The sequence below is a fragment of the Kogia breviceps genome, chromosome 4 (assembly GCF_026419965.1).
Source record: "Kogia breviceps isolate mKogBre1 chromosome 4, mKogBre1 haplotype 1, whole genome shotgun sequence".
Taxonomy (NCBI): Eukaryota; Metazoa; Chordata; class Mammalia; order Artiodactyla; family Physeteridae; genus Kogia; species Kogia breviceps.
This window is the reverse complement of record NC_081313.1, coordinates 172,186,825-172,199,267: the sequence shown is the minus strand read 5'-3', so window position 1 is coordinate 172,199,267 and position 12,443 is coordinate 172,186,825. Positions and strand designations below refer to the sequence as shown.

The window sequence follows — 12,443 nt, the reverse complement described above, 5'->3', positions numbered from 1 at the left end:
ATTATATTGTACACCTAAAACTAATACAATGTTCTACGTCAATTATATCTCAATTTTTTAAAAAGAAAGAAAATGTCAAGAGTAAGCTACAGGGACTTCCCTGGTGGTGCAGTGGTTAAGAATCCACCTGCCAATGCAGGGGACAGTGGTTCGGGCCCCAGTCTGGGAAGATCCCACATGCCGCGGGAGCAACTAAGCCCATGCACCACAACTAGTGAGCCCACAAGCCGCAGCTACTGAAGCCCGCGTGCCTAGAGGCCGTGCTCTGCAGCGAGAAGCCACCACAATGAGAAGCCTGCGCACTGCAACAAAGAGTAGCCCCCACATGCTGCAACTAGAGAATGCCCGCGCACAGCAAAAAAGACCCAACGCAGCCAAAAAAAAAAGAAAAATACTTGACCTATACCTACATTTCATACAACTTACAGTTGAAAAGGCAGGTTCACATGCCCATGTGCTCCAACACACATGTAAGTTTTCCTGTGACTGCACTGAGACCCAGCTTACTCTGTAAGCTCGTGACTCTGGACTTCTGTCCTGGTGGCTTTCTTCTGAGCACCTAGCATGCTCTGTAATGATGTCTGCCTTAGTCACAAATTTTTAAAGGTGGTTGAAGCTAATATGGCAAAAGCTTGGCATTAATTCTGGAAGGTGGTTGCATGGCTGTTTTACTGTTCGCTGTGCAGTTCTCATGGTTTAAAATATTTTGTAATGTTTTGTTTGGGGGTTTTCAAAGAAAGACTAAACAGTAGACTCAACGTCCTCTCCCAGAATCCTCACAAGTAAATAAGGACAAGACTTGATTGAGTTCTCTAAGGATGAAATCTGGAATGAGGACTGGGAAAATTGAGAAGCCAAACTCATGTCACTCCAGCTCCACTCACTACCAAAAAATGAGGGAAACCAGAGAATTGTAAAAACATCTCCCAGATTTCTGAAGGGGCTAATTCATACTCAGCTGGGGAAGGAGTCCCTTGGATTTAGAAGACAGAATAGGAGCCAGAAATGATGAAAGCTGATTGCAAATAGGATGAATGTGGAAAAGTAAATATATCAAGAATGTCAAAAACTTGTCATCTCACTTGTAATTCCACTGAAATTTATCTTACCTCGTGGACGTCCTCCAGATAGGTTAAAAAAATAAACTGTTCCAATTTTTCACTGCATTTAGTGGGCACTTCAGATTACCTTGGAGCCATCCGTGTACTCACATTCACCTTTCCTCTGGATATTGAAGGATGGGGATGGAAAATCTGTCCCCAGGAAGGACAGATGGACCAAGTAAGGCAACTGGATGCTGGGCAAGAGGGATCGTCTCAGAAGGAGACTCCAGTATGCTCTTTCCTAACCTGAGTAGGGCTGTTGAATAGAGTGATCACAGATAGACTATATGTAGTCTCTATGGCCCTGGGGGCTGTTTCCAAAGCTCATTAGCCAAATGTGTACTGTCATTACTTCCCCCAGGCAGCTCATATCCTTAAGAAGCACAGATGCTAGAAAGGAGAGCTCCTGCATGGCTGATTTCCTGACTCTGAGAGGACAGACAGGCATATGTCATTTTCTTCCCACATTTCCTCTCACATCCTGGGTATCACATTATTGGATTCTCGGGTCTAACCTTAAGGGACCTGATGGCCTCCTCCTAAGACCAACTCCCAGCCTTCTCTGAGCCAGAGATTATCAGTAAAGGACTAGGGAAGAGAGGTTTAAGTCCCCATAGGGACAGAGACTCAGGGATGCAGGAAATGTATCATGGGATCATTGTCACACACTTAAGAAAATTTTCTCCAAAAGTCCCTACATGAATGAAGTTAGTACTATTGTAGGAGAGAGGTAGCAAGGAAACCAATTTACTAGTTACTTGGGCAGGCTTTTCGAGGTTGCCTGAAAAATAGACATAAACGAACAATCTTAAAGAAATCACAAAAAAGCACTAATCATAAAGGAAGTGACTGATAAACTGATTGCATTAATACTGAGAAACCCTGAGGGATATAAAGCAACTCCCTATTATTGCAACTTTTCTCTAAGTGTAAAAGTAGTTCAATATAAAATTTTAAAAATCAAAATATGGCACACTCCATACTCATCAAAATGGCCAAACTGAAAAGACAACATGAAATATTGGCAAGAGACTGGGAATGTAAATTGGTGCAACTACTTTGGAAAACTGTTTGGTAGTTATGAATAAATATGACCATAGATTATTGCACTCTTCAATACATAACCCAACAAAAATATGTACAATTGTGAATCAAAAAACATGTACAATAATGTTTGTGGCAGAGCCATTTGTAAACTATCCCAGCTATAAACAGATAAAATGTTCAAAACAGTTGAATGATAAAGTGTGCATATTCATTCTATAGAAAACTATGCAACAATGAAAATAAACTGCTAAATCCAACAGCAAAAATGAATCTGAAAAATGTAATGTTGAGCAGAAGAAGCCAGGCACAAACGATAACACACGGTATCAGGCACAGAGTGCACATAACCTTAAATACACTAAAAATCATTGAATTTTACACTTCGAATGGGTGAACTTTTGTGGTATGTGAATTATATCTCAATAAAGTTTTTTTAAAAATACATGACTCCAGGGAATTCCCTGGCAGTCCAGTGGTTAGGACTCAGCACTCATTGCCAGGGCCCAGGTTCGATCCCTGGTCGGGGAACTAAGATTCCACAAGCCTCACAGCGTGGCCACAAAAAAAAAAAAAAAAAAAAAAAAAGACACAAACGAACTTTAGGTAACATAAACAGACTCACAGACATAGAAAACAAACTCATGGTTACCAAAGGGAAAAGGGGTGAGGAAGGGATAAATTAGGAGTTTGGGATTAGCAGATACAAACTACTATACATAAAATAGATAAACAACAAAGTCCTACATCCTACTGTATAGCACAGGGAACTATATTCAATATCCTACAATAAACCATAATGGAAAAGAATATGCAAAATATGTATATAGTATATATATCTATAACTGAATCACTTTACTGTACACCAGAAACGAACACAACGTTCTAAATCAACTATAGTTTGACTTAAAAAATTAAAAAGACATGATTCCATAGAGTACCTACATTCTGGTGGTAGGAATCAGAGTGATTAGTAATGGAAAGAGCATTAAAGAACGATGCTCAGGTGCCTGTAATATTCTGTATCTTAACCAGAGTGTACAGTAGTTAATACAGAAGTGTTCTTCTACCTTGTAAAAATTCATGCAATTGTACATTCTTGTACGTGTTAAATGTAAACAAAATGTGTTGGAAAAAGTTCAGAATTCCAAGGAGAATTTCACCATCTGCAATCTTCATGGGAAGGTTCATTACAGACCTTGTGCAGGTAATGGTAGGTTAGGACACATGAAATATACAGGTACACAGATGATTTGTAAGTACAACTTAAGAGCTTTATCCAATAGGTAAACATCTATTAAACATACATCCCTGTACCAAATAATTTTTCACTTTTGTTACCATATAAAACTTTATTTTTAAAAACTGGCCATCTGTGGACTCTATTGATTAGTGACTTGTCAATTAGGAGTGAAAAAAGAAAAACAAAAAACCTCCCTACCACCACCACACACACACACACACAAAACAAAGGAACAAACACATGGAAAACATGGTGGCTTAGAACATTAGGTGTTTTATTTTTCTCAAGTAACAATTCTTGAAGATATCAAAACATCTTCCCTTCAGTGTTATCACATTATCTTCTAAGGGATAATGAATGAATAAAGGATTTCTAACTTAGGTTTCTTCCATATATGCATTACTTAGAGGCTTTCTCATTCTTCACAACCAGTTCTTTTCACTTAGCATTTGGTTGTATGCCTTAAAAGATTGAGCGTTCACTGAAAGCTACTTTACATGGATATCATTTAAAAGGGGGTTTATTGGGCATGAGTTCTCTCATGACGCCGAAGGGGTAAGGATTTACTGAAACCTTGCCCACAGACATTGCATTTATAGGGTTTTTCTTTAGTATGTGTTCTTTTGTGCACAATGAGATTACACTTTACACTAAAGGATTTTCCACATTGATTACACTCGTAGGGTTTCTCTCCAGTGTGAGTTCTCATGTGTACTGTAAGGGACACATGCCTGCTAAAAGCTTTACCACACTCACTGCACTTAAAAGGTTTCTTGTCCCTGGTATGGATTTTCATATGCCTCCTATGAGATAAGAGACCACGGAAGATTTTCCCACATTCCTTACATTCATGTTTCATTTTCATATGATTTTTCTTGTGTAAAACAAGGAAAGATTTCACTCTGAAGTCTTTTCCACATTGATTACATGTAAAGGGTTTTTCTCCAGTGTGAATTCTCACATGTTCTTTAAGACATGAACGATCCCTGAAAGCTTTCCCACAGTCATTGCACTTACAGGGTTTCTCTCCAGTATGAATTTTCTTGTGCGTGATAAGGTTGCAGCTCAGCCTAAAAGCTTTCCCACATTGATCACACTTGAAAGGTTTCTCTCCAGTATGTATCCGCAGGTGTATCTTAAGAGATGACTTACTACTCAGAGCTTTACCACAATGGCTACATTCAATGGATTTCTCTCCAGTGTGGATTCTCTTATGTCTTTTAAAATATGGGAGAATACTGAAGGTTTTCCCACAGTCATTGCATGTATAGGGTTTCTCTCCAGTATGTGTTATCTGGTGTATGGTAAGCCTATAGCTTCTAGTGAAGGTTTTGGTGCATTGATCACATTTGTAGGGTTTTTCTCCTGAATGAGTCCCTGAATGTTGTCTGAGAAGTGAGCTATCTCGGAAGGTTTTTCCACAGTCAGGGCACTCATAGGGCTTCTCCCCGGTATGAATTCTCTTGTGACGCGTAAGGTAAGAGCTTGAGCTGTAGGTTTTCCCACACTGATCACACTTAAACCGTTTTTCTCCAGTGTGGGTTCTCATGTGCAACTTAATGGATGAATGGCTCTGTAATACTTTACCACACTGATTACATTCAAAAGGTTTCTCTCTAAAGTGAGTTTTTTCATTCTTCTTAAGGTGTGAGATTGAATTTACAACTTCCCCCAAGTCACTGCATTCAGGGGATGTCTCTTCTGTATGTTGTCTCTTGTGCCCAGCTAAGTTAGAACTCCTGAGGAAGGCATTCTCATCCTTTTTAGATTCATAAGATTTTTCCGGAGGAAGAATTCCCTCAGGTGGCTTAAGATGTGAAGAATCTCTAAGGGCTTCTGCAGAGTCAAGGTATCGATGGGGTTTCTTGCTAGGGTAAATTTTATTCTGAGTAATGCTAGATTTCACACTCAAGGCTTCAACAATTTCACTGCATTGAATGGGACTGCCTCCAAGAGTTTGTTCCTATTGATTAAAATATGAGTTACAATCACAGGATTTATCGTGTTCATGACTGAGAATCTCCCCCAATGTAAATTCTGATACATCTAATGAGCACTTTATTAGCATCAGAGTTTCACATTTTCTTAGTGAATATGCAGTTTCTGACTGAGTGTATCAGCTTGAATAAGCTGATTGCTCTACCAGATGGCTTCACTGGAGTCTCTTCAACAGATTTAAGATAAAATTGCCTTAGAGTGAGTATCTTAAACAGTTACAACTAATTCCATTATGCAAATATTTACTTTGGAGATTCTCTGTAACCATTTTTGGAACTAAGTTATGAGTTTCCTTCAAATGAATACTTAGAGAATCTTCTGCTTTCGATTGGTGAAATGAGTGTGATATCCCTCATATTACCCTCTAGTCCTTTTCTATCTTATAAAATTCTGGACTTCTAATGTGAGGACAAGAAATTATCCCATGTGACTCTTACCTTCTTGCCATTGAGCATATATTTCTCCAAAATATCTTGTTTTTGCTGTGGTTGTTTAGTTTTAAGGAGAATCAGCTCATCTGAACAAAGTGGGAGAAAGTTTTGGAAAAGACATGGTGACAATATGCTGACAAAAAGCAGGTAATGCCCCAACCCAATCTGAAACAAATGGGAAACATAACCTCAAGTTCCTAGAGTATAAAATAGTGGGATGTATAGCACAGGGAACAGATCTTGTAGGTAAGACATTCATATATGCCTGGTGCTCACCTGAACAGGTGTCTTGGTGAATTCTTCTCTCTACTATCTCCATTTCATCTTTCTGCTCCATCTGGGTGATGAGAGGAGGCTTGCTGAGTTGATGTCCTATTATGGGGAAAGATACATATGAGAGGACCATGCAGTGTACAACAAAAACTACCATCAAACTGTGACAACAACTTGGTCTTTGAGGTTCTGAAGATAGGCAGTTGTGACTTTGTAAGCAGCAAAATGACAAAATTCTAACAGAGAAAGCAAAAGTAAAGCATTTCTGAGATCAGCTTTCCATAAATGGAAAATTGTCTTTCCAAGAGAAATTACTGAACCTTGGTAAGAGAACAGGATCTGTGACATTTTAATTTAAGAATATTCCCATCCCTTGGGAATTCCCTGGTGGTCCAGTGGTTAGGACCCTGTGCTCTCACTGCCGAAGGCCTGGGTTTGATCCCTGGTCAGGGAACTAATATCCCATAAGCCGCATGGCGCAGCCAAAGAAAAAGAAGAAGAAATGGCCAAAATCAGTAGTGCTGCAGTCAACAGAGAGGTCTGACCTCTTTGGGAGCTCTGTTAAAAGAACCATCCCGGGGCTTCCCTGGTGGCACAGTGGTTGAGAGTCCGCCTGCCAAAGCAGGGGACACGGGTTCGTGCCCCAGTCCGGGAAGATCCCACATGCCGCGGAGCAGCTAGGCCCGTGGGCCATGGCCACTGAGCCTGCGCGTCTGGAGCCTGCGCGTCCGGAGTCTTGTATGTCAATTATATGTCAATAAAACTAGAGGAAAAATAATTTTAAAACTAAAAAGGAAAACAATTCCATTGACAACAGCATCATAAAGAAAATACTTTAGCAATAATTTTAATTAAAGAAGTCTGACTTAGGTATTGAGAAGTACAAAACATTGTTGACAGAATTTAAAGAAGACCTCAATAAGATGTAAAGACATTCCATGTTCATGGCTTGGTAAACATAATATTGTTAATTTGGCAATACTCCCCAGATTGGTCTACAGATTCAATGTGACCTTCAGCAAAATCCCACCTGGATTATTTGCAGAAATTGACCAACCACCCTAAAATTCATATGAAAATGCAAGGGATCCAGAATAGTCAAAACAATCTTGAAAAAGAGAAATTAAGTTGGAGAACTCACATTTTCCAATTTCAAACTTACAAGGCTCAGCAATCAACAGCACTGTAATGGCATAATGACAGACATATAAACTATTGGAATAAAATTGAGTCCAGAAAAAATATTTAAGTTTGTACATAAATTTGATTTTCTCAAAATTAAAACCTTTTGTGCTGCAAATGATACTATCAAGAAAGTGAAAAGGCAACACACAGAATGAAATATATCTGCAAATCATGTATCTGACAAGGGATTTGTATCTCAAAAATAAAAAGAACATTCACAGCTCAGTAGGAAAAAAAGACGATCCAATTTTCAAATGAACATAGGAGTTAAATGGAGGTTTCTCCAAAGAAGATACCTAAATGGTCAATAAACATATGAAAAGATGATCAATGTCATTAGTCATTAGGGAAGTGCAAATCTACAGCACAATGAGATTCCATTTCACAACTCTTAGGATGGCTATAATCAAAAAGACAGGAAATAAGTGTTGGTAATAATGTGGAGAATTTGGAACCTGCATACATTGCTGAAGGGAATGTAAAATGATACAGCCAGTTTGGAAAACAGTTTGGCAGCTCCTCAAAATGTTAAGTATAAAGTTACCAAATGACCCAGCAACTTCACTCTTAGGCATATACCCAAGATAAAGGACAACATATGTCCACACAAAAACGTGTATGTGAATGTTTATAGCAGCATTATTCGTAACAGCAAGTGTCAAAAAGCCAAATGTCCATCAACTGATGAATGGATAAAAAAAATGTTGTATATCTATGCAAGAGAATATTATTCAGCAATGAATAGGATATAAGTACTGACGTATGCTACAACAAGGATGAACCTTGAAAACATTACGCTAAGTGAAAAAATAAGTCACAAAAGACCACATTTGGTATGATTCCATTAATATGAAATGCTGAACAGGGAAACCTGTAGAAAAGGAAAGTAGAGTAGTTGTCCAGGGGCTGCAGGCAGGAGGAATGAAACACCCTGTAGGCGGAGCAACAAAAATGTTATGGAATTAGACAGTGGTGACAGTTGGACAGCTCTATGAATATACTAGAAAAAAAACCCCATTGTTTTGTACACTTCAAATGAGTAAATTATGGTATGTGAATTACGTCTCAATACGGCAATTTTTCTTAAAAGTAAAAGCCTACCAAAAAAACTCCTATAGTCTGTATCACAAGTTGACTGGGTCTCACTCACCCAAGAAATCCATGGCTCAAATTCAGTAAATAAATCAAGGGATTCTGTTAGTCTTACCCAGTGAAGCCAAGTTTCTATAGTTCTCCAGCATCACATCTCTGTACAGTTTTCTCTGAGATGAATTCAGCAATACCCACTCCTCCTGGGTGAAGTCCATGGCCACATCCTCAAAGGTTATTGAGCTCTAAAATAACAACACATTCTGTCTCAACTAGCCACCAACCCCACCAATGTTCCTGGGGAGAGGATCATGCACAATAGCAGTGGAAATGAAAGACCTGTTTCACAGTAACTTCAAGATTCTGAGGGCTCTTTATTTAACCCAGGACTCAGTTCTCAGAATCTTTCCTTCTCTTCTCTATTCATGCTCACTCCTTAAGGAATTTCAACCAGCCTCAAGAATTTAAGGCCTCTCTAACACATGATGAAATGTATCTCTCCACTCCTAGCCTGAAAGCTTTCATAATCATACTCTCTTCTATCGGCAGGGTTAATCAGACACCTGAACACATTGCAAGAATGAGAGAAATACTTCCTAAATGAAAAAGTTATTTCCCACAGAGTGGCCATACATTTTTTGAGGCTTAAGACAGTCTTATATCCTTCTTTTACTTTTTACTTGTTTTACTAACAGCACTAAGCAGGACAGATGCCTGCAAAATAACTGTAAGTAGTAAGGTAGTAGAAGAATTTTTTTTTGGAAGTCCCTTAACCACCATCAGAAGTTTCAAAATGCAGGTTGGGTTACGAGGCTCCAGAGTACTGGAAGGAGATGCATTCACCCCAGGGGACAGGAATGTATTTTAGGAGAAAGAAAAAAAATTATGACTCACTTGTAACCCACAGTGGAAGTTTTCCATCTCTGATATCCTCTCATGGGCACAGGAAGGGTCTAGGACAGGCAGAGCTAGAGGAGAGGGTGACATGAGTTTCTAGGCACATACATAGTCTCAACTTCCCTAGCAAGGAAGTTGAAAATCAGAAAGGTTGAGCTGTTACCTTCCCCAGCTTTATAAAACAAATGGATGGGATAAGGAGGTGCCACCCCTTCCTCTAAACTCCCAAAGGGCATTGAATCCGACATGAGCAAATTCTGGGGCACCAAGTGTTCGTAGAGCTCCATACCCACCTCCTTTCATTTCAGCCCCTTCTTCCCAGTCCCCTGTGGCTACTCAACTCCCTTATTTTGTGCCCACTTAATCCTGGTAAAGTGAATCTACCCTAGGAACTCACCACATATAGTGGACAGATGTGGGGCTGCCATTTTGCAATAAATATGATCAGACAGCAACCAGGAGAACAAGGATGCTCCTCTTATTGCTTCTATGATCCACTCCAGGCAGGGCTCTGAAATAAAGAAATATTAACAAGAGAATTCACAAGCTTTCTGTTTCTCCTTTGCACTTAGGACAGTTACATCATCATGCATCCAGTATGTGGTCCTTTCAGATTCAAGCTGTCTTTGATCCTGGGTCATTGTTTTGCATGCCATGTACAACCTCAAAGCAATATAGTGGGTATTCTTTTTTTTTTTTTTTTTTTTTTTTTTTTTTTTTTTTTTGTGGTACGCGGGCCTCTCACTGTTGTGGCCTCTCCCATTGCGGGGCACAGGCTCCGGACGCACAGGCTCAGCGGCCATGGCTCACGGGCCCAGCCACTCCGCGGCATGTGGGATCTTCCCGGACCGGGGCACGAACCCGTGTCCCCTGCATCAGCAGGTGGATTCTCAACCACTGCGCCACCAGGGAAGCCCTAGTGGGTATTCTTGACCTTCCCCATTCCTAATGTACATCCTCCACATTATGAAACCACATTACCCACCACTTATCACAAACTCCATCTCCACTGAGGCACTTCACTGGCTTCTCCCCTGAATTAGCACCAACATATAGACCTGACCCATTAAAGTCACTGTCACCTGACTCCCATTCTTCATTTTAACTCCCATCCCTGCTCTGATTCAAGATGATACCATGTTCTTGGGCATAAACTAGCAAATGTCCATGGCTTCTACATCTCAACCAAACACCTTAAATTTATCATCACCTGAGACTCTTGCTCTCTACGAAGGCAAAAAGTCAGACATCCCGCTTTCTGAACAAAGTAGGTATACTTCCATCTTGTTCACTCTTTTGCCTGTATTGCATCTGCTTTCCTACCTCAAAGAAGCTTCCAAGCCATCCATACTTCCACCAGATTGCTATTTGTAACCCTCATTTCCTTGGCACTAAATATGAAATGCCATGGCCCATCACTTCAATAATATATTTTCTAAAACCTCAAATTCCTCTCTGAGGAATCGTAACACCTGCCTTAGATAATTCCAACCATCTGTCTATCCTGCCTGGGTAATTCCTATCCAATAAGTTATATGGGAAGCACTAAAAATGAGTCCACATACTCTAAATGGGGCTTCAACACTAAAGGAAAAGCCCAATAGGCAATTTAACCTCCTAGTCATCCAAAGACCTTTTCACAATTCCTCCAAGATTTTGAATCTCATATGGTGTCAACCTTGTCTCTTCAGTAACCAATGATCTTACATCTTACTTTGCAGAGAAACTCTAACAATGAAAGAAGGATTCCTCATTTTCTTGCCACTAGTACAAAAGTAGTTCCACAGCATCATGGTTTCTTTCACTTTCCAAACAAGATATGTCTGCCTTCTTATCTAAAGTCAATATCTGCTACTCTGCTATGTCATGTTTCCCATCTTTGGCACATTTTGAGCTGGATACTTCTTTGCTATGGGGGTACCATTCTATCATCCTACCAGGGATGCTTAGTAGCATCCACTAGATGTCAGTGGATCCCCTCTAGTTGTGAAAGGGATATTGCCAAATGTCCCCTAGAGGGCAAAATTTCCCCTTTAAGAACCACTGGTCTAATCCCTTCCTACCTTCTCAGAAAGCTTGCTTTATTAATTATTCCTTTGTTCTTTTCCATCACCATCAACTTCTACTCCACTGTACTCATACTTATAACACTGAAACATAATCAAAGATGTCCCATCTTACAACAAAGTCCTACTGTATAGCACAGAGAACTGTATTCAATATCCTATGATAAACCATAATGGCAAAAAATATTTTTTTAAAAAAAGGAATGTTAAAAAAATAATGAAGAGACAGTGCATGACCTTGGAGACAGGTATTTTCCTTGCTAATTTTTTTCCTTTTTCCTTTGTAATTTTTCTAAAGTTTGAGAGTTATCTTAGTGATTGCATATTTTTACATCTTCTAAACATTGCCTTGTATTTTCTAATACATATTGCCTTGTACCTCTTCTTTCTAAATAAATGTTCTTGTTTCTCTGAAAAAAATTTTAAATCTCCCATCTAGAAACAAATTCATGCCTTTGGGTCCCACTTAGCCCTACAGTTACTGCTCAGTCCCTCTTCCTTTTCTCCACCCAGCTTTTGAAAAGACTGGTCTACCCTCTCATTCTCCCCATTTCCTCACCTCCCTTAATTACACTCCAAACTGGTTTCTGTCTCACCACCACCTCACTGACACTGCTCTGCCAGACTGCCAAGGATTTAAGAGGATTAATCCAGTGAATGCCATTCTTTGAACTATCACTACTTTCTTTTATAAATCAGCCTCTGTTCTGGGCTTTTGTGACCATAATCTCCTGGTTGGCATCTTATTTCTCTGGCCACTGTCTTTCAAGCTCATTGGCCAGCTCCTCTCCCACTGTTGACTGTCCTCAAGGCTCAGTCCTGGCCCTTATCTCTCACCTTATTCTGTGTATTCCACATCTATGCATTCCCCTGAAATTAAATTCCATGTCGGGACTTACCTGGTGGCGCAGCGCAAGACTCCATGTTCCCAATGCACAGGGCCCGGGTTAGATTCCCTGGTCAGGGAACTAGATCCCACATGCATGCCACAATGAAGAGTTTGTCTGCCACAACTAAGTAGCCCACGTGCCGCAACTAAGACCCGGTGCAACCAAATAAATAAATAAATATTAATAAATAAATAAATAAATTCCATCTCTATGCTCATAACACC

At 39.8% G+C, this 12,443-nt stretch overlaps 2 protein-coding genes across 3 annotated transcripts in view; one reads left to right on the top strand and one right to left on the bottom strand.

Moving 5' to 3' along the window:
- ZNF14 (zinc finger protein 14) overlaps window positions 1-12,443 on the top strand; it is a 299,800-nt gene that overhangs the window by 141,313 nt on the left and 146,044 nt on the right. The gene's annotated exons all lie outside the window — the stretch shown is intronic.
- ZNF93 (zinc finger protein 93) lies at window positions 3,911-9,691 on the bottom strand. The gene is made up of 6 exons (XM_067033440.1): window positions 9,661-9,691; window positions 9,261-9,334; window positions 8,485-8,611; window positions 6,096-6,191; window positions 5,826-5,905; window positions 3,911-5,353 (listed from the first exon to the last, which is right to left on the bottom strand). The coding sequence occupies exons 1-6, from the start codon at window positions 9,689-9,691 to the stop codon at window positions 3,911-3,913; spliced, it is 1,851 nt and encodes a 616-aa protein (XP_066889541.1).